Here is a 23705-nt window from a genome sequence, read left to right on the forward strand (position 1 = left end):
CTAAAAAAAAAAGGCAAAAAATAAACATAAGCACAAATAATGCACTAGAAGAGAAGGCTTTGAGGAGAGCTCGTTGTGGCCTTCAAGTACCTGAAGGGGGCTCATAAAAAGGAGGGAGAGGGATTTCTCATACAAGCAGATAGTGACAGGATAAGGGAGAATGCTTTCACACAGCCAGAGGGCAGGTTTAGATGGGATATGGGGAATAAATTCTTCTCTGTGAGGATGGTGAGGCCCTGGCACAGGGCACACAGTCATGAAGTGTCCAAGGCCAAGTTGGACAGGGCTTGGAGCAGTCTGGGATAGTGGAAGGTGCCCCTGCCCATGGCAAGGGGGTAGAACTGGATGAGCTTTAAGATCTCTCCCAAATCAAACTGTTCTGGGGTTCTATGAAACATAAAAATCCCATCTCAACACTCGGAGTAGCCCCCAGAGCTGCTGCTACCAAAGCAGATCTCGGGGGCTTCCTCCTCACACAGACATCAACCCCCAAACCCTGTGAGTGGTGAAGCTGCACCTGTACTACCAGAAGTAGTCCTGAGCTCTCCAGGGCTTTGGAGCAGCTGCAGCCAGGCTGGCACAGCTCCCTCCCTCCCAGACTGGCCAGGGTCACACTGCTCTGGGTGTGTCACCTCGGGGTGGCCATAACTAGAAATTGTACTTCATTTCTGTGGCTTTGCACTGTGACTCGTGTGGGGGGAGGGAGGGTTTTGCAAGCACTGGTTTGGTTGATTTACTGGGATTAAATTTGGAAAGGAAAAATTAAAACACCCACCCAAGCCCTGCAGTTAAGGCTGCAGCACCTCCATCGCGCTGTGTCCAGGATGAGCGGGTTCTTGTGCCTGGAGCTGGTGGGAGCTGCTTCACCATGACTGGTTTCACTTCAGAGCTATCCAAGCTGTTAGCAATCCCTCAAACCAAGAGTTGGACTGGATTTTGTCTTCTGCAAGTGGGAAGTGAAACAGGCTGGATTTCCACCTGCACTTCTGCAGAAGGGTTACTGAGTACCAAAGGACACAGTCACTGACTCAAGTTCTGCTTCAAGCTGCACAGGACAGACTCAACCGAGGCTCACTTTTCTTATTAATCTTCTTATTTCTTCATCAGGATCTTCCTGGAGAAACCAAAAGAGACTAGGAGGTGTTCATGGAAAGGAAGGTTCAAGTACCATGTCACAGAGCTGCCAGGGAGGTGGCAGCTGTTGGTCATTTCAGACCTGCTTAAATCCCTCTCAGGCTCCTCAGAAGCGCTTGTCCTGCTGGTAAATTGCCACGGAAACACACTCCACATTTCCCATCCTCATTCTTTATATTATTGCAATTCTTTTTTATAGACATAACCAGGCTAGTTTTGTGGTGTGTGGGGGAAGAAAAAAAAAAAACAAAAACAAAACCAACAAAAAAGGGATTTCAAGGCATAAATAATATAAAAAGGCAACCATTTTGAAACCAAGATACATTCATATGACACTACTACAAAAAATAAATAGTGACTCTCTCTGTTATAATTAAATCCCCCCGTGACTCCCTTTCAGCGGTGCTGCGGTGCAGTTCCTGGCGTTCAGTGGGGACAACGGTCACTGCCTCAGGTTTCCCGCAGCTGGAGCTGACAAAGGTCCCCAGAACCATTTAGGGTGACTCCGGATGAACTCCATCCTGGTTTTTCCTTACAGTCCTTGGAAAGAGGCTGAAGAAGGAGGGGACTCCAGCTCAAAATGTGGTTCGATGTTTCTGAGTGCGCACAGCTGCCGCCTGCAAAGCAAGAGCAGGGCGGGGGGTTACGAAGGGTTTTTCAGGAGATTCTCTGTCAGCTCAACAGACCCACATGCCCCAAAAACTCTTTAATTCCAGTGGGTGATACTCTTTGGGCTCAGGCTCATTCCCACCATACCAGGCACAAGCACAGGGCACAGGCTCCATCCCAGCATAGCACCCGTATCAAACAGCTCATGCTGAGGTCAGGCCAGCACTGGAATAATAAAGCCTGCTCGGAGATGGCTGAAAACAGCTATGAAACTGTGCTGAACCTTTAGGATCCATTTGCACGTGGTCACAACTCACATAACTGCTACACTCATCCCAAATCAGCAACAGCTCCAGGCATTTGGTGGAAATGGCTCAGTGACGAGTTCACAGCACCAGGGCCACGCTCCTGATCTGGCAGAGCCTGCCAGAGATGTGTCCACCTGAACCTCCCTTCCCCTCCTGCCACAAGGGGTGCAGGGGAAACTGCCTGATTTCAGCACACAGGGTGCAATGATTCCAGGGTGGGACGAGGAACAGGTTCTCTTTCCACCAACAGAGACTGGGACCCTCCCTGTGCCGGCCCCTGCCTCCAGGATGGCTCTGGAATGCCTGTGTGTCCTGTGTGCCAATGGGTGTGCTGTGAGTGCAGCATCCATCAGTCACAGCCTCCTGATGTGCTCAATGAGCCCTTTTTAGAGGCATCAATCACAAGGGCATGACAGGAGCAGGCACTGGAGCAGCACTGCTCCCGCTTTCCACGATGGGAAAGGCGGGACCCTTCACTTTCCTCCAAGCCTGCTCTTACAAGGGTTTAATTACTGCCTTCCCCACAATAAATTAAGCTCCCTATAGATGCCCTAGAGAACATTCCCAGCTTCCCAGGCAGGTGCTGTCCTCTGTGGGTGCCTCACCGTCCATGCAATCCACGGAGAGCTGGCCCATGCCCTCCCGGCAGCAGGGACGCTGCGCCGGGGGTGGCTCCGCGCCCTCCCTGCCGCCCTCCTGGCGGCGGGCGCTGCACTGGGGGCTGGCCGGGGACAGACACATGGCCACCATGACGTGGGGGCTCAGGGGCTTCATCTCCACTCCCTCCTGCTGGAAAGGGGCTCCCAGGGGCACGACGGGCAGCGCGCCGCTGCCAAAAGTGCCGTTGGTTTTGGTGAAACACCTGCGGGAGGGACAGAGGCCAAAGTTACTCAGAGGGGCTTCTTCCTCCCCTTCTTCTTCCCCCCCCCAACTTTTAAGTGTTTTACCACGTCAACAATCAGAGCATTTGTCAAGTCAGTTTTAAATATATTTCTGAAGCGATTCTGACATTAAGAAAAGGATTGAGTGGGTTTTTTTCTCCCAGCAGACAGCTGAAAACATTCAAAACACGCTCAGTTCCTTCCCCCATCGATTGAGACCCAATGACCTGACTTGTGAGTCCATTTCTCCATCAAAGCAACTCCATAAAACATGTTTTTACTGCCAAGATAAAGAGCTCAAATTTGAAACCCAAGCAGCACAGTTAAGTACCTTGAAAAATAAATGCTAAGTGTTATTGGAGTGAATGCAAATTAGAAAAATAGATCCAGTATAACAAATTTAACATCCCCCCTTCTGCTGTGTAAGTCAGATTGTGCCCTGTATGTGTGTATGTGTGTAGTATGTGCGTAAAGCCGTGGAACTGAAGTTAAAGTGCTGAATCAATTGTTACAGCTGAGGTATTTAGGCTTTAAACAAAAAGGAGCAGGACTTTGACACACATATCACTGTGGCACAAGAGAAAACACCTCAGTGTTTGCAGCCCTGTGAACAGTGTGGCCTCAGGGAACATTTATATAAACAATTCCTACGTAACAAAGCCATAACTACCCTAAAAGTAAAAGGTTCACTTGCACAGCTACCACAAACTCTGAGAAACTACACACCAAACTGCCCCTTGTGCAGTGCAGGACAAGGACGGATCTGCAGACAAATGCATGGAAATGAGGATGGAGAGTGTTCACAGCCAGTAACACCCCAAACTGCCCCTGTGAAAACTGAACAGGCTTCAGGTCTTTATGTGCTAGTGCAGATACAACTCTGAGCACCCTTCTTCTCTTTCTTTCCTACCAGATGTAAACCCATCCCTCACCTGCTTTGCTCACAGGGATCAGCCCAGTGCTCTGGCTATAAATCATCCTTGGGGCTGTTTAAGGCTGGCATTAGAAACACAAAAATTCATCCCTGGGACCTGCTCAGCTGCTGGCTCAGCAAGTAGCACCATGTACTGCTCCAGGCTGGCCCAAAACTCAGCAGAGTGGATGAAAAATTGCTGGAAAAGGAGGAAAGATGGACTGGGACAGCAGCAGTGCCAGGGCAGCAGCCAGCAGAGCTGACCTCGACAGCAGCCCAGCACTGAGCTCAGAAGGGTTTAAAACCAGGACATGTTAAGCTTGGCAGTCTCAATTAACTCATCCCCAAGTCCCAGAAACCACTTTTATGCCATTAAAAGAGTCATGGCAGTAAGGAAAACCATCACACTGGAGGGATCATCCTACAGCCCTGCCTAGAGCCTCAGTCCATACCTGAAACATGATGAAAAGCTGGGATCAATATTGCCAGAACTGAAAGTGCAACAAAACACCCAACAATACAAATAAACTTGTCAGAGGAGGAACTGTAGAGAGCTTCCCCTCCTAAAAGCTATGAGGATGGAGCAGCACTAAGCTTCAACCTTCACTCTCCTATTTTGTCCTTCTGCTCCTGTAACTGCCTCCAAAATCATTATTCCAAGTACCAAAATACCACAGAAGCCACTGGAGAATCCACATGAAACACATCTGGTCCTCAAACAAATCCATTTATTAGTTTGCCTTTCTCTCCGCAGAGGTTTTGACTGCACTCACTTATTATTTAGAAAAAAAGGCTCAGAGAAACCCATCTAAATGTTTGAGTTTGCATGTTTCTGGGGGTTTCTTCTTAAAGATACAGAGGTCAGTGGAGTTCTCTGTGTTATTGTAAGAGCTTGAAGGATGTTTCAACACAGCAGTTCAGCCTTCTAAGCTTCAATAACCACATTTTGATGGAAGCTAGCCATGGGGATATCCAGAGCACAGCGTGGAGGAAGAGTGATGCAAAATCCCTGCTGTGAAAAACACATCTTCTATCACTTCCTAATACTGAAACCCTACTAAATTATAATCTAAAAAAATAATAATGTAGATGAAAAAGCTGCAAAAACAAACTAATGTTCCTACATTTGAATTGTGCGTTTAAGATTTCTGATCAAAATACAGTGAATTTGCAAAGGAGAGAGAACTGCAAAAGTGTAAATTCCTCTGCAAACGTCAGGTATCTCAGGAGCTTTAGCACAAAGGCACAAGAGAAGAAAAAAGATCAATTCTCAACCCTGTCAACCACAGGCTTTGTCCACAAAGTGGGTCTCCAGATTTCAGCAGCTTCTCCCTCTGGCAAGGCTCCACGAGCAGTTATGAGGGATAAAGTGCTAATTTAAACAGAAGACCCAGGGATTTCAGCACTGGAATAATAAAACCTGCTCGGAGATGCCTATTGCTGAAAACAGCTATGAAACTGTGCTTTAGGATCCATTTGCACGTGGTCACAACTCACATAACTGCTACATTCATCCCAAATCAGCAACAGCTCCAGGCATTTGGTGGAAATGGCTCAGTTGAGGAGTTTGTGGCAGCGAGGCCACGCTCCTGATCTGGCACAGCCTGCCAGAGGTGTGTCCACCTGAACCCCCTTCCCCTCCTGCCACGGGGGTGCAGAGGGAACTGCCTGATTTCACCACGTGATTCCAGGGTGGGATGAGGAACAGGTTCTCTTTCCACCAACAGAGACTGGGTCAGGGGGACAACCCTCACCTGTGCAAAGAGGCTGAACAAAATGGGGAAAACACTCCAGCCTCAAATTCCCACTTGCCCAAACCTGCTGAGCTGACTGCACTAACCCAACAGGCCATCGTCCTCCTTCTCCTCTTCCTCCTCCTCAGCCTGGCCACAGAGCCAGCTCCCTGGTGTACTGCTGAGGCACGTTCTGCTCCTCTCCATTCCCCTCTCCCATGTCCTGTTCCCATTCCCGCAGCGCCGGGACAGGAACGGAGCGGTCCCTGCTGTGCAGCTCTCTGCCAAACCGAGGTTAATGATCCCCTCCGGGCCCAGGCAGCTGTAAGGGACAACTTGTTTCCCTATCAAGCAGTCAAATATAGAATGGGGCTGTGAAAACTCAAAGTTCAGGCCCTGCTGTTGACCCGTCTGGGAGGAGCAGTGCAGTTGCAGAGGATGAGGAAAGTCACTTTCTTGGGGAAAACAAAAGAGCAAATAAAAAGCTAAATGTGTTTAAAACTGGAAGCAAGCTCTTAATTACAGTGTAACACATATGGCATATTCCAAATTACTGTGAGTCTCAGACGTCCTGGTGAGAGCTGCTGCACAGCCTGCTTGAAATCACAGCACTGGTGTGTGAGGGAACTTACTGGGCTTTCCTGAGACCTGCCAGGGACACTGGACATGCTATGAGCAGAACCTTGCCAGCATTACAGTGTCATGCAGATATTTACTGTAGGAAGAAGGATTCAAAGCTCATTTTAAGTGGTATTTTATAAAGTAAGACTATGAAAATAAAGTGAACCTGTTTTCTGCCTTCAACAACAGCTTTATTGTTCAACAGGTGTTGGACTCAATACTTGTGGGCCCAATTCAGAATAGTGAATGATTCTATAATTAATTTCAACTCAGCTTAGCCAGATGCACACCTAAAGGCAGCTGAAGATTTTAACAGTACTGAAAAACCAAAGTGTGATTGAAAAAAAAGCCCAGAACCAACCAGTCAGAGCAGCCCAGCTTGTCTGACTTTTAGTCCTATTTCTAATCATTAAAATAACCAGAGATTTAGTCAGAAACCTAGGAGGATAATAATTCCAAAAGTGAAAACTTAACAATTTTTAATAGGTTTCCAACTCCCAGCTACAGTGCAGAAGACAAATTTTCCCTTAGTCTACACAAGAATCCTTTTACCCATGAAAAACAATGTATTCCACTCTGACAATGGCTGGCCAATCTCCTCCTGAAGGCCTGAAGAACTTCAAATCCCATGTTTTACAAAGAATAGCATTGTGAAGGCAAAGGGGCGAGTTGGTTAGTGTTCTTAAGGGAATGTCAGGAAGTGCAAAATATAGAAGACCAATTAAATCCAATTTGATAAGCTCCATATGGAATGATTCTGTTATCTCAAAACTGAAGAAAACACAGGAAATATGGATTTTTTTTAAAATCCAGTGCCCAGCTTGCCTCACTTCCTAGAGAGCATCAGAGGAGCATGTTGAGCTGTAGGAAATAGTTTTGTAAAGACAGCTGATACGTCAAGAAACACTTACAATGTGTTGTAATTAAGAAGTAGTTGGCTTTTGATTGTAATAGCCTGAATTATAACATCTATATTTTCTCACCCTTCACATGAGACTGAAAATAGAATAAAAGTTTTTAAAATGCCTCTCAGTTGCCCCATCTCTGGGTCAGAAAAGAGTATAATCCAATCTGACATTGAGCAAAGTGAGCTCTGGGGCTTTAACAACTTGTTTTATTCTATCCCATGGACAATCCCCAACTGCTCTCCAGGTCATCCATGGAGCTCCTTGTGCCAGCCAGGACTGCAGCTCTCAGCTTTTGCCAGCCCCAGCCCAGCAGGCAGAGCGAGGGCTGTTCTGGGCAGGTCATTTCTCACCTGTTATTGTTCCGACAGTTCCTGCAGCTGATGCACTCCGAGGGGTCAGCCTGCGGCACCGCCGTGTACAGCCCACCGCCCTGCAGCAGGAAGGATTAATCACAAATAATCAGAAATCAAATCACTATTGGGACACCCAAGAGCTCTCTGACTCAGTTTCCCCACTCCGATCACGTTATCGATGCCCTGCTCCGGGCTGTACGTGGCACGGCAACACTGAGCCATTGTCCGAAGGCCAGGGGAGGGCTTTGCCAGTGTGTGTGTCAGGGAAAAGTAAATAACTGCAGCTTAGACAAGTATGTGGTCATTTCCCTGGTCTGTTTTCAGCTTAATATGCTGAGGTTTAATTTAATAAACACACTGTAAATATATTTATTTTTAACGCTGATGACAGACATGAAAGCAAATTGCTGTTCATTAGCACGCAAGGCTTGTCTAGGGAGACAGAGGATTAAATTTGGAGGGCTGATGTCACATACAAACCCATCCCACTTTCCTGTAATTACTCCGATTAGATCAGTTTACTTCACTACACTGATTTTTGAACCATTTCGTATTTGTACAGATGGGGTAATTCCTCAGCCAGCAATGACTCCGGGTGAGAGGGATTTTGTGTTGTTGGTTTTGGCTAACGGGGCCATTACAAGCCAGTTGAAATGCCCAGATTAACACATACCTCATTGTTAGGGACCAGGCAGACAGTGATGCAGGAGCCACTCCAAGAGGGCTGCAGAGCCAGGCTCCCGCGCCGGCTCCAGGAGGGAGCCAGGCTGGGAAGGCTCACCTGGCTTTTGGCAGCTCAAGTGCAAGGGAACTTCTAGCAATCCCCAGTTTTGCAAAAAACAGAGCTCATCCTGAAGTTTTTGAGGGATAGGGAGCACTGAGGAAATGCCTAATTAGTCTTGATTGCCATCCTGGCCAGTTTCTCCCTTCCTCATTTAACCCAACCATTGAAACAATAAAGAGCAACCTAACGAGGATCAGAACATCCTGTTCCTCTGCCTGGCCTCGCCCACGTGCCAGTCCCAGCTCTTCTCCATGGGCAGAGATCCTGTGACATCCTGTGACTCAAACTTTCTACAACGGGGAGTGGGGAAAGAAAAACTCAACCCTGTCACCTGCTCCCAGCAAGACAGCGGTGTTGGGTGGACACCCCATGGCATAGAGGAGCTCCAGGCACCAAGACCTGTGTCATCACACATGTATTTCCTTCTTTCCCCCCAAAAAACAAGAATGAGAGGGACAAAACATAATGTAAGTCTTTCTCCCAGGCAAGCTTTTGAGCAGTGCAAATATTCCCTTCTTGAGGGCTTGGAGATTTTTGGAGAGTTTTACCCACTGAGGGGTTGGACAGGTCAAAAAAACCCAGCTTGAGCCTTGGTTGCTCTTGAAAATAACCAGAACTGGGCACTTCTTGCTCCGTGGGTAGGCCAAGAACAGAATGGGGTGAAGAACTGACTGGTCTGGGCTCAGACTGGAGGGAACTGAAGTGGCAACTACTGTGCAAGTGCTAATTTGTTGTTCAATAAAATGAAGTGCTTGTGCTCAATTACCAACACAAACAATAGAGCCGTTTTTTTTCTCCAGAAACAGCATGGGTTATTCAGACTTTTGAACTTTTTCTTTCAGTTTTCCTGGGCAATGTTCACAGTTTTGAGTAAGTTTAGTAAGTTTGAATGCAAGCCATCTGTTTCCATAGACAATAATGAAATCATTATTCTCTCTTGGAAACAGGACACGTTTCAGCAAATGAAGTATTTTTCCACAGCATACAAAGGCTGGATCGCAGACTGAAATTAGTTTTTAATTTTATTTTCAATTTCAAAACAAAAAACCAGCCTGTCTCCACAGTTGCAAACAGAGGACTGAAAAGAAAAAAAAGGCAGTGTTACTGCTCTGCTGCAGTTCAAGATGTATGGGGCACTTCATTCCATGGAACCTCCTGCGCCATTCGTGCTTTGCCATAATTAATAGCATTGCTCAGAGTTACAGATCTGAAACAGGTGGGGGAAAAACGGGTAATCCATAAAGCTGCAGAATAAGCAGCTATAATTAAATGTATTTAACTTGGAGACTGAGAAATACCATATGTACAAGTAAAGTATCTCAGCCCAGCAATGAGGCATTCTCAGAGCTTACATGCTGTTAGGAGGAGGGTAGAGGCAGATTTCCCAGAGTAAGTGGAATTCTTGCTGTCATCTGATATTCTCAAATGAAAACCATGATGTTTGTATCGCAAATATCAGCCCAGTTGCTTCCTCTGGGATAAGGAATTCAGTGGAACTGGCTGTTATCAATGGATGAGTATTCCCCCACCCAAATTAAGCCTGCTTCCACAGCCCCTGAATGACTCCCCAAGGTCTGGGCTGAGCCTCCCGCCCGGCGTGGGACCTTACGTTCACGAGGTGATGGGGATGCTCGTAGTCCACGTGTGTCCTGGACAGGGAGCTGGTGTGCCCTGGGTACAGCCCTGCTCCTCCTCCACTCATGATCCCGTTGACACCATTGGCAACTTTGTGATGGACGTGGGGGCAGCCGTTGCTGAGGAAGTTTCCGTGGATGCTGCCATTGACCCGGCTGGTCCCGGGTAAGGTCGTGTACTCAATCATCTGCCCGTTGAGATCTGCCCCTTGGTAGAGGTAGCCAGGAGGGTCGTACTCTGCAAAAGACATTATTTCTGAAAGCACTTCTATTGCTAAATGAGCAGCTAAACGAGCATCCCTAAAAAACAAAGAAGCTTATTTTTTTTTCTCCAGCTTCTGTGAACTAACCCTGATATCCAACTGCTTAGCATACAAATGTAGACATGGAAAACAGCCACATCCTGGAGGGCAGACCAGAAATGTTGGTCTGGAAGGACCTGGCTGATGTCACTCACTACATGAGCACCCTAAAACCAGGCCTTTTGTGTCACCAACAGCCCCCCTCTGCTGTATGTGCTATAAGCTGCTTCCAGAAGATCGCTCTGGGCTGCAGTTGAAGACAATATCTTATCTTGCAAGAAGTTTTGTTTCATTTCTCTCTGTAGGAGAGTAACAGCATTTAAAAATAACACAGGCCATGGCAAGAACAAGGCTGATTTATGTAGAAGGAGCAGAAAAGGCCAGTGCAGAGATTCTGCTGGCTCTGGGTTGTTGGTGGGTGCAGAGCACCTTGCAAAGCTCCTGCTCCAGGCTCCTGCTCATTAATGAACAGGTTTTCTTTATTAACACCTCTCTGGAAGATTTGGCCATTGAATGCCATCTCATTGTGCAGGGACTAACAAGTAACAAGGGACTTGTCCTAGAGCTGCAAGTTCTCTTTCTTTCCAGACGTGCCCAAGAAAGGGAGAGATCCAGGCTTTAATTCTGCACAATTTTAACAAGTGATTATGATTACACACATTCTGCCTCTGCAGTCATTGCAGACCTATGCAGGGGCTTAAAGTTAAACACAAACTGCAGAAACTCTGCCCAGGCCTTTCCCACACCATTCTCTGGGGGGAACTGCAGCACAGTCCTCCAGGGATGCAGCAGGACAGGGAGCATCAGTATAGAGAAATGGAGGCATTCCTGCTCTTAAAAACCCAAGCCTGCACACCTGGAAGTACAAGCCTCTAGAGAAACGCAGGTTTGGCTCCTAACAGGAAACTGCTTCCCACCCACAAAACGCAGCGTGGACATTCCCAATTTCCCCCGGTCACATTTTGGTCATGAAACCAAGCACACTCACTCTGCATGGCGTTCTGCTGCCGGTTCTTCCAGAGGCACATGGCGATGAAGACGATGAGGATGAGCACCATGACGCCCAGCACGCAGCCCACGATCAGGTAGAGCATGTCCCCGCTGCGCGCGGGGCCGCTGGCGGGCACGGCCCCGCCGCCCCCGGCGCGCTCGGGCGGGCTGGGCGGCGTGCTCAGCTCTCTCACGGGGTACTCCGACGCCCCCGGCGTGCGTTTCACTGCATGGGAGAGACAAGCACGTGTACATCCTCTAAATGCATTTTCTAAATGGGTTTCTTCAGCGTGAAATGGAAATAGTCATTGCTGAGTCTGAGCCTCAGTGCCTCGCAAAGAAAGTTCTTCCAAGGCAATATTAAATCCTGCAATGAGAATGCCAGCTCCTATTGGGTAATAACTGTTTGCCTTGGAAAATGGTGATTATCCTGCCTGCTCACCCGCTCTTTGAGGTCACTGGAACTTTAACGAGCCGCTCGAGGTACCCGTGGCTGCAACTGCTCTAACTCTCAACTTGAAAGAGCACAAATCTTTCCACTTCTGAGGTCAGGAAAAACCACAACACTCATTTCTCTCGCCGAGGCTCTGCCAGATGACCTGCTCTTATCTGATGTGAACCCTGCTAACCCCCTTTGCAAACCACACAGTTGAAGATCAACCAAGAGATGAACAGAAAATCACTGAAAATTAGATGCTAGTTTAACCCAGGAATTGCATTTACATTCGTTTCCAGTATACCACAGTTAAGATTTATTTCATTTGACACTAAAAACCTAAAAGAGGTGCCTGGCTTAAGAGTGAAGCTGGTCAGAGAGATACAAACACCTCCATGCAGGTATGTTGGGTAAGCTGGATCACCCCTGTAAGCCTGGGGGACATAAATTTTAAGGAAGAGGCAGTGTAAATGACAGATTACATCTTGCCCATTTTAAAATCAGAGAAGTTATATTCCTTGCAGGAGGGAGACCAACTGTGAGCGCAGCCTTGCAGCCCTGCAACTCCTACTCCTTCCTTCAAAGGTTTCACTGCTCACTTTGCTGAATTTTGATGCTTCCGCTCCCAGAGGGCTTTTTTCTTTTTTTTTTTTTTCAAACATTTTTTCATAGCACTGCATTTGAAGTTTACTGTCTGCATTTTCCCTTTACAGCCTTACTTGGTTTTAGAGATTAAAGGAGACAGGAATTCTTCGCAAAATAAATGTGACTGCCATATCTGACACTTCCCGAGAACAGTACAAACTTTGTGCCAGAGGCATGCAGGATTAGGGATGGAGGCAGCCAACACAGCCATCAATTGCTGTGGTCTGCACTTATACAATGTGTCACAGAGCCCTGAAGACATAAAACAGACGTACAAATCAATTCTGTCATCTTCAGGCGCATGGTTGTCTCCTAAGGAGAGGCCATCAGCACCGCAGAGGCAGCAGCGCTATCTGAGGGCAGGCAAAGCTGCAGAGCTCTGCTGAGAGCCTCAGGAGTGCAACGGATCACTTTCCATATGTTCAAAACAATCCCAGCTTCAGGAGACAAAACAATCCTCCGAAACATTCCAGAAAATTACGGTCATCATCGCAGCTGACTTTTGTGCTGAACAAAAATTCCCCCAGTGGATCTTTGCCGTCCCAAAGGCCAGCCCGGCTCGGCCCCGCAGCCTCACCTTTGGTCTCGCAGATCATCACGTTGCTGTACTCACTCTCCCCCCCCTCGTTGTAGCACTGCATCTTGATGTCATAAGAAGTTTCAGGCTGCAGGTGATTTATCAGGTGCCACTGCTTTGTGCCTGTGGGGGGACAGAAAGCAAATCGACTGCAGTTCAACTACCCACAGGAGCCAGAGTTATGGACGAGTGCATTGCAGGGACCTTTCCTACCAAATGCAGGGGCACTGCAGCTTGTCTTGTTAGCACAAAAATCTTCAGGAACAGTTTATGGACTGAGCTGAAACCATGGTCCATGAGTGGCATCCCTGCTCATGGCAGAGAGTTGGAACTAGATAATTTTGAAGGTCCCTTTCAACCCAAATTATTCCATGACTCTTGTGTTATCTTGTGAAATTGATTATTAGAAGGACCTTTTGATGAATTAAAGTGTGGGTTTTTTCAGTATTTTCTTTTAAAGAAAGTTTTTCTCTACAAAAACCAGAACTCACTATATTCAAAACCCAGACACCCAAGTGCCCACACAGGTGCATTTAAATTCAAGCCCTGTACACCCTAAACATGGAACTGCCAAAGGGATGGGTTTGGGGTGGATTATGCTGACTATTTACAGTACACTGGGGAAATAACGAGGAAACCTGGCACGGAGAGCTTGGGACAAGGGAAGAACCTGGCTATGAGCAGACCTTCTCAAGGTGCCAGGTACCACCATGTCATGCAGGAAGGACACATCTGGTTGCTCAATTTGGCCAAAACCCCAAATAACTGAACGTGAAACCCCAAATAATTGAACGTGCATTTCGTGAGCCACCCTGGGAAGGCAGCAAGGCTGTCCCTGTGCCACTGCCCCTGCAGAGCCCGAGCCCCAGCCCCAGCCAAGCAATCTCCTCTAATAGGACGGTTTTGTCGTCTCTGGCCCCCGGCCAGCATTTCATTTAGACACCCTCCTGAAGTACCGAGCACTTCAGGATAAATCACTCCCAGTTATTTACTTTCACGGGCTTGTGACAAATTTTACTAAACAGCGACCTTATTTTTTATTTTTTTTTTAGGGAGTTTAATTAACTGTTTGAGTGCTCTTAATCCCTCTTGGAAAATACCACCTTGAACTGTTTCCACTGTTTCTAAGGAACTGTCTACCACCTACTGATTTAAGCATTAATAAAAAGGCTCGGGCGTGCTCGGCAGGCAGGGGCTGTCACCGTGATGCTGCTCAAACTCCTCCGGGATCCCAGCCCAGGTCCAGACCCTGTGCCAGGGTGGGGGTACCCAGGAGGGTCCCCCTGGACCAGGGGCTGCCCAGCACGCTCCGTGTCCAGCTCTCGCCTGCTGCACGTCCCAGGGAGGGCGGACAAGCCCTGGCTGAAGCTGGAACCGCCTTTCCCTAAATCGCACGTTTTCCCAAGATTCAGCCTCGGTTTTCCCGGCGCCCCCACCCCCAAGCATTCCTTTCGGTAATTACTACACCAGGTTTTAGGTTTCCGCTTCAAACCATTAGTGGAACTGGAATCAGTACAGGCACTTTAACTGTCCTCTTCGTGCACCATTAGCAAGGGAAAACATTTAAACAACTGACATCAGACTGCATTTACATTTAAAATTCAATCTCTAGGATCCTCGAAACAGAGAAATTCAGACCAGAAACAGAGAAATGCAGACCAGAAACAGAGAAATGCAGACCAGAAACAGAGAAATGCAGACCAGAAACAGAGAAATGCAGACCAGAAACAGAGAAATGCAGACCATCGCTGCAGGATGGGGGGAATTCTTTGCTTTTGCTTAAAGCGGCTGAGAGATACAGAGGAGCCATCAGAGTCAAGCTTTCGGATTGTTTTTCCCTTCAAATAAAATCTGATTTTGCCTGTAGCTGCATTTATAAGGAAAAAAAAAGTTTCTGCAGAGTTTTGAATGTCTCGAAAGACAAGACTTAACAGGAAGCGGTGAGGAAAGCCTGCGGCAAGCACTCAGCTAGCACAGGCATCACAACACTTTTTCCACAACTCATGCAGTCATTTCAAGATAAAATTCCCTGTCAAAACCCAGATTAATTCAAAGGTAACAGAGTGGAAAAAAAGAGAAGAACAAGTGATTTATGGCAAAAATACCTTAAGTCACATGTTCCTCTACATATTTCACATCAAGTGCTTCCAATCACAACTTAATTGAAAATAGTTCTCTCTCTCTTTTTTTTTTTCCTCCTGAAAAGCTAATTTAGAGGAGAGCAGTAAAGAAAAGTTGAAGTTTAAATCTTTCCACCAAGTGATTTCTGTTGCAGGCTCTGGCAGAGCAGAGCAGCTGCTAATGGTTTCAGACTGCCACAAAGAGTTCAATACACACACGCTCGGAAAAAAAACCCGAAACAAGCTAATTTCACAGCACAGTGGAGCCCACTTAAACAACTAACTGCTCAGTGTATAAGATTTATAAACACACAAGTTCTGTCTAGCGAAGGCTAAAATACATTTGCAGATGAAGGTGCAGCCTGCACAAGGTTCTTTAAAGCCTCTGAGCTCAAACTCTGGATCTTTAATAGCTTTATAGTGTGCAAAAGCTTATGTCATGCATCAAAGTACTGTGTGCAGTATTGTCTGGCAGGGGAAAATTTTCAAAATAAAGGTCCATTCCTCTTGTAACTGAATAAATGAGGGGGAAAAAAATAATTAACGTCATTGGGCCAGAATGAGATCACTGCGTTTGCTCAGCCCGAGCAATAAGGACATTAAATAAAATATTTTTAAAAGGGTTTTCCACTTCTGGACTAATATAGACATTATCTAATAACTTCTTCCAGGAAAATGATGATCTAATAGGCACAGGGGAAAAAAATAACTTGATTAAATGGCAAAATGAAGCACAAACATACTTGCATTTGCAGAGTGCTACAGCACTTGAGGCTAAAAGCAACTTCCTTATAGCAGGAGAAGTGATTAGGCAAGGTAAGAGGAGAGAAGGGCAATTACACACAAGGTACTACCAGCTTAGAAAGTCCATGTTGAGCTAAATAATTTAAAAAACCAGCTAGTTCTTAGTACAGTCTGTACCCAGATGTTTTTATCCTGGGTTAAACCTCATTTACACTGCTTTCTCTTTATACAACTTGAAGCTACACCAGTTTAAATCGACCTTCATTAAGGATTTGCAGCTGTATAACAAGCCAAACTTAAACCCAGTATTTAGTTCTCAAGCTTCTATGTCAAAGAGGCTTCAGGAGGAAGAAACCAGCTCACGTGTGGGCAAAACCCGACATCAGGGAGGTGAGATAGCTCCTTCTGTGAGATATATTATAAAGACTGCTTGGGAAAAGCAGTTTAGATTTCATATAAACACAGCCAACATGGCTACAGGGTGTCCTTCCCCTTCTCCAGCACGCGTGCCCCGCGCCGTACCGTCCACGATGTCCCGCTTGTAGTCGCTGTCGTTGTCGCTGTCCGTGGGCCGGTAATAGATGTAAAATCCTTGGATGGGCGTGTTGTTGTTGCTCGATGTGATGTACTACAAAAGAATTTTAAGAGACTCCATGAGAGGAGAAAAGTTTTCACTGAGTCCTGCTGAGTTGTCATCAGCGAGTATCTCATAATCTGCAAATAGGAGTATTTTTAATAAGGTTGTGTAAGCAAAGGTGACTGAACTCCCTGGAGTAACCAGAGAGTAGGATGGGGACAAGAGACTGAGCTCGGGCCAACACTTTCCTCCCACTTCACTTCCCAAACCCTCAGTTAGGGTTTGACCATGCACAGCCTGAAAATCTGCATGATTAATGGAAATGGAAAAGTTAAAACCATAAAAATCTTCAGAAAGAGTTAAGGTCACTGTAAAAATCAGCTCAAGAATCTTTAAGTTATGCAGCCTCCTGAGGAACCAGAGGTTATTTTAAGTTTATTATCCTTAACATCTCTTAGGGCTGAGCTAGCAGAGCAAACTAACACAGGGAACTCTACACATTAAATCCTCCAAAGTATACCAGGGGGTTAGATTTCAAAACAAGAGGAAAGAATTTCTGTGGGTTTCAATAAGGACTTTAAAGTACTTGTTTACAATAGACGAGGTAACAGGGGAAAGGAAAATGTTTCTCTAACATGAAACCTCCACTGGATGTGAGGCAAGACGGCGGGTTTGAAACACGCTCCCAGCCAGCCCAGCCTGGATTGACAAAAGCAGCAGGAACTGCTGGAAACAGAGCCAACTCACTCCCAGCTCACGGCATGAACAGGGTTTGGGACAGAGTTAAGCCCACTGGTGCCTCTGATATGTCTGTGCCAGAGCAGGTGGACTGGGGCGGCTGCAGCCTCTCACTGGAGCTGCCAGTTGGGCACATCTGGCGTAACCCGAGGAGGGGTGTGTGGGGTCCCCGGGGAGCTGGGAGGGGAGCGGGGTGGAGTAGATGGTGCAAAAGGCAGCAGCCAACTGACAGGGCTGCCTCTGAGCAGGAAAAAAGGTCTGGAAATGGGGTCAAAGGGCTCGAGAGGCACATGTCCCATCAAGTCCCCCAGTTCTACCATACATGAAGCGCCTCAGCCCCGTCCTAGGAACACAATCACCTCCAGGCCTCGGGGCGGGGGGTGAAAACCCCCCCTCACCACTCTGCAAACAGCTCTTAACCCTCAACCCTACGTACCAGCTGTGGGGGGAACGGGCAGCTGCTATACCCACCGTCCACTTGAGCATGATCTGCGTGTCGCTGACGGCCTCGGTGTAGGCGATGTGCGGGCCGGCGATGGGCCGGCTGGAGAAGCGCCCGGTGAACCCGGCCACCTGGTAGGGCCGCGACGCCGCGCTGCGCGGGCTCTCGCCGTACGTGTTCACCGCGATCACTCGGAACCTGTACATTTCTCCTTTTAAGGGAAGGAGGGAAAGAGAGAAGGCCTTGTAGCAAAGCGAGTGCTGGGAAGAGGATTCGAGGAGAGACTAAACAGATTAGGAAGTACTTGTTGCACAACACCCAGTTAGAAAAGGAGGGGAGTGCTTGCCACAGACTGATGTGGAGAGATAAACAGCTTCTAGAAGTCACTCAATGAAAATCCAAGGGCTGTTGTACACACAGATGGAGATATCTCCATCAGTTCAGAAAGTCTCTAAACTGGTGGGCATCGAGAAGATGCTTCAAAGGATCCCTATCACCATCTACTCCATCTTCTCTTGTGCTTTTTGCCCAAGTTTTCAGGGCTGGACACTGGAAGAAGTCAGGACAGACATTTTTCCATTAATGCATTTTTCTCTACGTTCTGAGTGTTCGCTAGAAGGACAATTAAGTTAAAAATAGCAGTGATACACAGCCCTCCTCTCCACATGAACAAGTATTAAATTATGGTGGGTTTTTTTTTCCACTTGGAAAGCCAGAAATCAACTTGAATTCATGTAACGAGCTCCTAGGCCATACACAAAACCCAAACCTAATCGAGCAGAAACGGGGTAATCCAAGCAGAAGTTAAAACGGAAAAAAACCCAAAGAGCTGCAGTCAGGAAAGATCACTTCTAATACCTGGCTCCAAGTTCCGAACTTCCACAGACAGCTTGGAGGGAGAGATGTTGCCAGCTGCGACGAGCCAGTCGCTGTTGCGACCCAGACGTTTGTACTCCACTTTGAAGGCAGTGATGGGGGAGCCCCCGTTGGCTCGGGGGATCCACGTGACGTAGACGGACGATTCCGATGCCGTGGATATCGTGGGTCGGTCAGGAGCTTCTGGAACTGAAAGGGGGAATTTGGTTACAAGAGGATTAGAGTCTGCTGAAACTTAATTTTCACTAACAGCAGATTAGACTCGTAGCTGATGATTATGTTGGATTTCACGTATTAACAAGGAGAATCTTAAATCCTCCTGAAATCACCACTGCCCTTACTCTGTTGAAACAGATGGATGATGAGCAGACAACAGGGGAATTGATTATCTTATCAATATAATATTAAAAAATTATACGGTATTGCACTACTCCAACCATTTCTACATGAAAACAGACACATACACTAAGTGAACAGGAAAAACATGGTTATTATTTTCAAGCCCCCAGAATCCCCCCAGACCCAATGAAACTTCAACCCATCTGCATTAACGAGTGCTGGAGAAATGAGGAGGAAGAGACAGCAAGGCATGCATCAGGATGTACTTACGGAACTCACTGAAGTTACAGGCAGCAGTGGGACAGAGAGAAGGGAAAGAGGGGTGTTAGTAAATCTGGTTGTAAGAGCTGTGAGGCTTTATTAAACCAGTCTGGATTCGTGAGCATGGAGCTGGTGCTGAGGAGAGGAGCAGGGAGCAGCAGGCTGGCAGCTCTGGGGCATGAAGCAGCAGAGCCTTTGCAGCCAGGCACAAGTAAGGCCCTTGTGTGGCTCCTCTGACATTCAGTGCTGCCACAAGCTCAGCTCCTCACCCGTGTTATTAAACCTCTCCACTCACCTTTGGCTTTACCCCAGATTTTAGATACCTTTGAGATCTCAGCCCCTGAGTAAATCTGCCTGAACCAGGCCAAGGAGTTCAAAGGCTTGGGGAAGAGGGGGTGAGAACAATGAGTATAAACCTGCTCTTTTCACTGGGAACCACATCTACTGGAATGTGACCAGATGTGACTGGAAACGTCACATCTACTGGGAAGCACTTATATCTCCTCACCATCAGAAATAAGCCTGTCCCTGGGAAGCTGCAGAAAAACATTCAGAATGGATGTCACACACTTTGGGAACTTAAAGCTCTGACACAGCCATTTCCCATTTCCTCTTCCTCTGCTCTTTCTCAGTGGAAGGAAAGAGAAAACCAGAGTATTTAGCAAAAATAAACCACAGGTTTAAAAATGAGCAGTAAGAACATGGGTTGTAAGCAAAAATTCTCTTGATTTTTGAGAGCCACACATGCAAGCAGCAGCATCCTTGGAAATATCCTATGTAACAGAGTAACCTCAGAACTAACAGGAAATAGAGGAGGCAATACAAGCACCTGGAGCAGTAATAAACACAGGTTAACTCAGATGCAGCTCTTTGCAACACAACTTTTAGCGCCCAAATCACAAACCACCCGCACTCCTACCTCCACTGTGACGAGACAGGTCTGGAAGGACGACACCGAAATTATTTGTGCCTTCGTGAACAATGGGATGTTTGGGGATTCCTACGGGTGGAGATGGAGCCTGTGTGTTCTTCGAGGATGGTGTTCTTTCTAAGAAGATTTGACAGACATTACATCAGTGTAAGGAAATGCTGTTTGTCAATGCTCACTCTACAAGGTCGCTCACTACCATGCTGCCCTGGCTCCAAATCCCAAGCTGAACAGTCAGAATAGCAATCAGGGAGTTTCTCTGGGAGAGCAAGAGAGATTCCCCACCCAGGCACGTGGCTGTGGGTGAGTGACTGTCCATCTGCAGTACTGACATCCACGGTGCTTAGAGGTGATGCTGCCTGTGCTGCCAAGCCCGCTCATCACATCATCACCAGGTTGAATTACACACTGAAATCCCTGTCTAGAGAAGGAGTAAAAATGCTCTAGAAGCAGCTGGAGCCAGTACACCAGGCGGAGAGGGGTTTGGACCTGTGGCAATGGGGGTATCAGGACCATAGGAGCAGGGTAGGGGTGGCAGTATTGACTCCTCTGAGTTTGCTAGGGATTGACCACAGGACAGTGAAGAGGAAGAGTGAAGAGGAAGCATCCTGTAGGTTTAATATGATGGGCTGTGTCAAGTGGCTTTGCTGCTGTGAAGTTTTCTCAGCCCTCTAGTAAGCTGGGAGGGTTAGTAGTAGGAGGAACATGAGTATGAACACTAGGATGTCTTTAAAGGAAAAGTATGGGTGGAATGGGATTTTGCCACAGTTTGATATAATACCCTGGGGGTTGTTTGAACCTGACTTGTGGAGGAAGGTGGGGTAGAGGAATGTGCACCTGTGATGATACAGGGAGGAGGTGTAGGGCAAAAAATCAGGGAAGTGTGGGGTTTTCTACAGAGAATCTTCCTCAGACTCATCCTCTGCAGGTCTGTGGAAGGAAGGGGATAGCTGAGAACAGGCTGGGTGGGGATGGATGACTATGGCCTCTCAAAACAGTGCTTGGCCTCACGGTAGGACACAGCCTATGAAGGGGGAGCAGGAGAAGAGCTCCAGTGTCAGAGGTTTCTTTGTGTAAGTAGGAGCCAAAGTAGAATCCTCCTGCTGACAGATGCAGATGAAGAATGAGGCTCCCTTTGGAGCAGGTGAGGGACCAGTCAGCCAAACTGAACATTTCTGTGTGTCTGGGCCAGGCTGGTGCAGGTGGGGCTGTGTCTGCTGGACCGTGTAGGGTGAGCAGTAGGTCAGTCAGGATTTGAGTTGTTAGGCAGGTGCCTGGGAGGGACCCGAAGTTTCATCAGGCAGAGATGTTCTGGGGGGTGGGTAGGTCACAATTAAGGAGTTGTTGACATTTTTAGAGAGGGGGAGATTTTCAGAGGTTGGGGGCCATCAGTTTTGTATCTATTCACTGACAGAACGATAAGGATGGACAGGGCAAAGGATCCAAGTATGTTTCACAAATTTCATGAAGATATTAAATTCTTAAAAAAAATTAAGCTATCCTGTCCTTCATAGAATTCCAGAAGGGTGTGAGTCAAAAAGAACCTTTAAGCTCATCTTGGTCCACCCCCTCCCCTAGGCAGGGACAGCTTCCACTGTCCCAGGTTGCTCCAAGCCCCAACCAACCTGGCCTTGAATACTTCCAGGGAGAGGGCACCCTATGCCAGGGCCTCACCACTCTCACAGGGAAGAATTTATTCCAAATATCCCCTCTAACCCTGCCCTCTGTCACTTAAAAGCCAGTCTTGGACAGTAGTACAAAAAAACATCTACTTGTTTGTGTGCTAAAGAGCACAGGAACCAGTGTCCAAGCTTGGAAGAAAACATGCTCTGATTAGGAATGTTGTGCTTGTTGCTGTCTGCACACAACTATCAGAACAGCTGGCTCGTGGTCAGCAGAGATTGTCATGAGGTGTCTGCAAAACAAACCAGGAACAGCTTTGTTGATACATGAAAACTCAATGGTGCAGAGTTTCTTCTGTGATTAAAAACCTCAGCAAGGACAGGCTGCTCCTGACTTTGTTCCTTAAAGCAAGAGAAACCTCACAGTACAAATCTTAACAAATCACCCCAAAAATAATATTATCAAGCTTTTATTAGCTTCTACTTACCAACAGCCTCACGCTCAGGGAAGTTTGCCCTACAGCAATTTTAGCTATTAGAGGCCGTTCTTTAGCAAATAAATTGCAGAATATTTCACATATGGCTTAGCAGATGCCATTAAACGACTGATGTCATTAAATAAATGTCTCTGGAAGGCCGGGACACAGGGCACATTGTGCTGCACCTACCCTTGCTGGTGCGGAACGTCAGCATGGCCGGCTGGCCCTCACCGGCGGCGCTCCTGGCCACCATCAGCACCTCGTAGAGGCTGGAGGGCTCCAGCTCGGTGAGGCGCAGCTCGTTCTCGCTGCCGGGCACTCGCACCGTGTGCCAGGCGCCCGCCGCGCTCACGCCGTCCTCCAGCTGTGCAAGGGAGAAACCGTCAGCACCACACAGCTCACAGGGACTGCTCACACCCAGTCGTGCCCCAAAGCACCTCTGCCCCTCATTAGAACTCCTACATTTACCTATGGTTTGTCTCTCCAGCTGCGCAAGGGAGAAACTGTCAGCACCACACAGCTCACAGGGACTGCTCACACCCCAATCGTGCCCCAAAGCACCTCTGTCCCCTGCCAAAACTTCTGCTGTTCTCCTACATTTACCTATGGTTTATCTCCAGCTGCACACAAGGGAGAAACTGTCAGCAGGGCACACTCAGAGCTAGCGACAGCTCACGCTCCAATTGTGCCCCAAAGCACCTCAGCCCCTCATCAGAACTCCTGTTCTACATTTACCTATGGTTTTTTTCCTGCACACAAGGGAGAAACCATCTGCACCTCATGCTCACAGCCAGGGACTGCTCACACCCCACTTTGTGCTCCAAAGCATCTCTGCCCCTCACCAAAACTCCTGCTGTTCTCCTACATTTACCTATGGTTTGTTTCCAGCTGCACACAAGGAAGAAACTGTCAGCACCACACAGCTCAGAGCCAGGGACTGCTCACACCTCGATCACACCCCAAAGCACCTCTGTCCCCCACCAAAACTCCTGTTCTACATTTACCTATGGTTTGTCTCCAGCTGCACCCAAGGGAGAAACCATCAGCACCTCACGCTCAGAACCAGGGACTGCTCCCTTCTACTACAAATCAGCAGCTTTGCACCCACTTTCATAGCACTCCTTGGATAAACTTATTTTTCTTCTCCATGCACATACACACAGTTGCTTTTGACTGGGGTTTTTTTGTTTGTTTGTTTTCACTTGTGGCTAAAACTACAAGAGCCCTCAGTCAGCCTTCAGCTGTGTGCTACTGAAGGGTTGGACACTAATGAGAAGGAGACTTTCCCTGTACTAGCCCAGCTTTCCCTGTACTTCAGCATTTAAAAACATTTATTAGCTAAAATGGGCAACAAAAAGTACATCTTAGTTACTCCTTAAAGATGGGAAAAAAGTCTGCAGGGAAGCCAAAGATTTGGGTTCATCAATGCATATTTCCTTTTTTTTAAAAAAACAAAACCACTTTTTAACTTAGCAGTGAAACCACTAGCTCTGTTAAAAAAAAGACAGACATTCTGGGTAGTCTCTTAATGCTTGACCTTTGCAGGAAAACATTACCCCAAATCCCAAAGGAAAAGACCAAGATTCCACCAAAAATAAACTACTAAACAATATAAGACTTTAATAAAACATTGGAGGCAGATCTGAACGCTGTGGATTATCAAAGGTTGTGCCAGAGGTCTTTGTTCAACTATTTTTTTCTACAGCAACCACTCCAAGGCTTTTATTCCCCCAGCTTTTTTTTCCCCCCTA

At 47.2% G+C, this 23705-nt stretch overlaps 1 protein-coding gene across 2 annotated transcripts in view; it reads right to left on the minus strand.

Annotated features, from left to right (window-relative positions):
* Window positions 1-1086: 1086 nt before the first annotated feature.
* Window positions 1087-23705, minus strand: part of CDON (cell adhesion associated, oncogene regulated) — a 55666-nt gene continuing 33047 nt past the window's right edge. For both annotated transcript variants that reach the window (XM_063417658.1, XM_063417659.1), the window contains exons 10-20: window positions 22144-22318; window positions 19845-19973; window positions 18308-18514; window positions 17479-17660; window positions 16215-16320; window positions 12829-12951; window positions 11169-11396; window positions 9854-10116; window positions 7458-7537; window positions 2657-2913; window positions 1087-1751 (exon numbers count right to left, since the gene is read on the minus strand). In XM_063417658.1, coding sequence (XP_063273728.1) covers window positions 1585-1751; window positions 2657-2913; window positions 7458-7537; window positions 9854-10116; window positions 11169-11396; window positions 12829-12951; window positions 16215-16320; window positions 17479-17660; window positions 18308-18514; window positions 19845-19973; window positions 22144-22318 — 1917 coding nt within the window. In that variant the 3' untranslated portion in view covers window positions 1087-1584. The remainder of the gene's footprint in view (window positions 1752-2656; window positions 2914-7457; window positions 7538-9853; window positions 10117-11168; window positions 11397-12828; window positions 12952-16214; window positions 16321-17478; window positions 17661-18307; window positions 18515-19844; window positions 19974-22143; window positions 22319-23705) is intronic.

This window comes from Prinia subflava, chromosome 22 (genome assembly GCF_021018805.1).
Source record: "Prinia subflava isolate CZ2003 ecotype Zambia chromosome 22, Cam_Psub_1.2, whole genome shotgun sequence".
Lineage (NCBI taxonomy): Eukaryota > Metazoa > Chordata > Aves > Passeriformes > Cisticolidae > Prinia > Prinia subflava.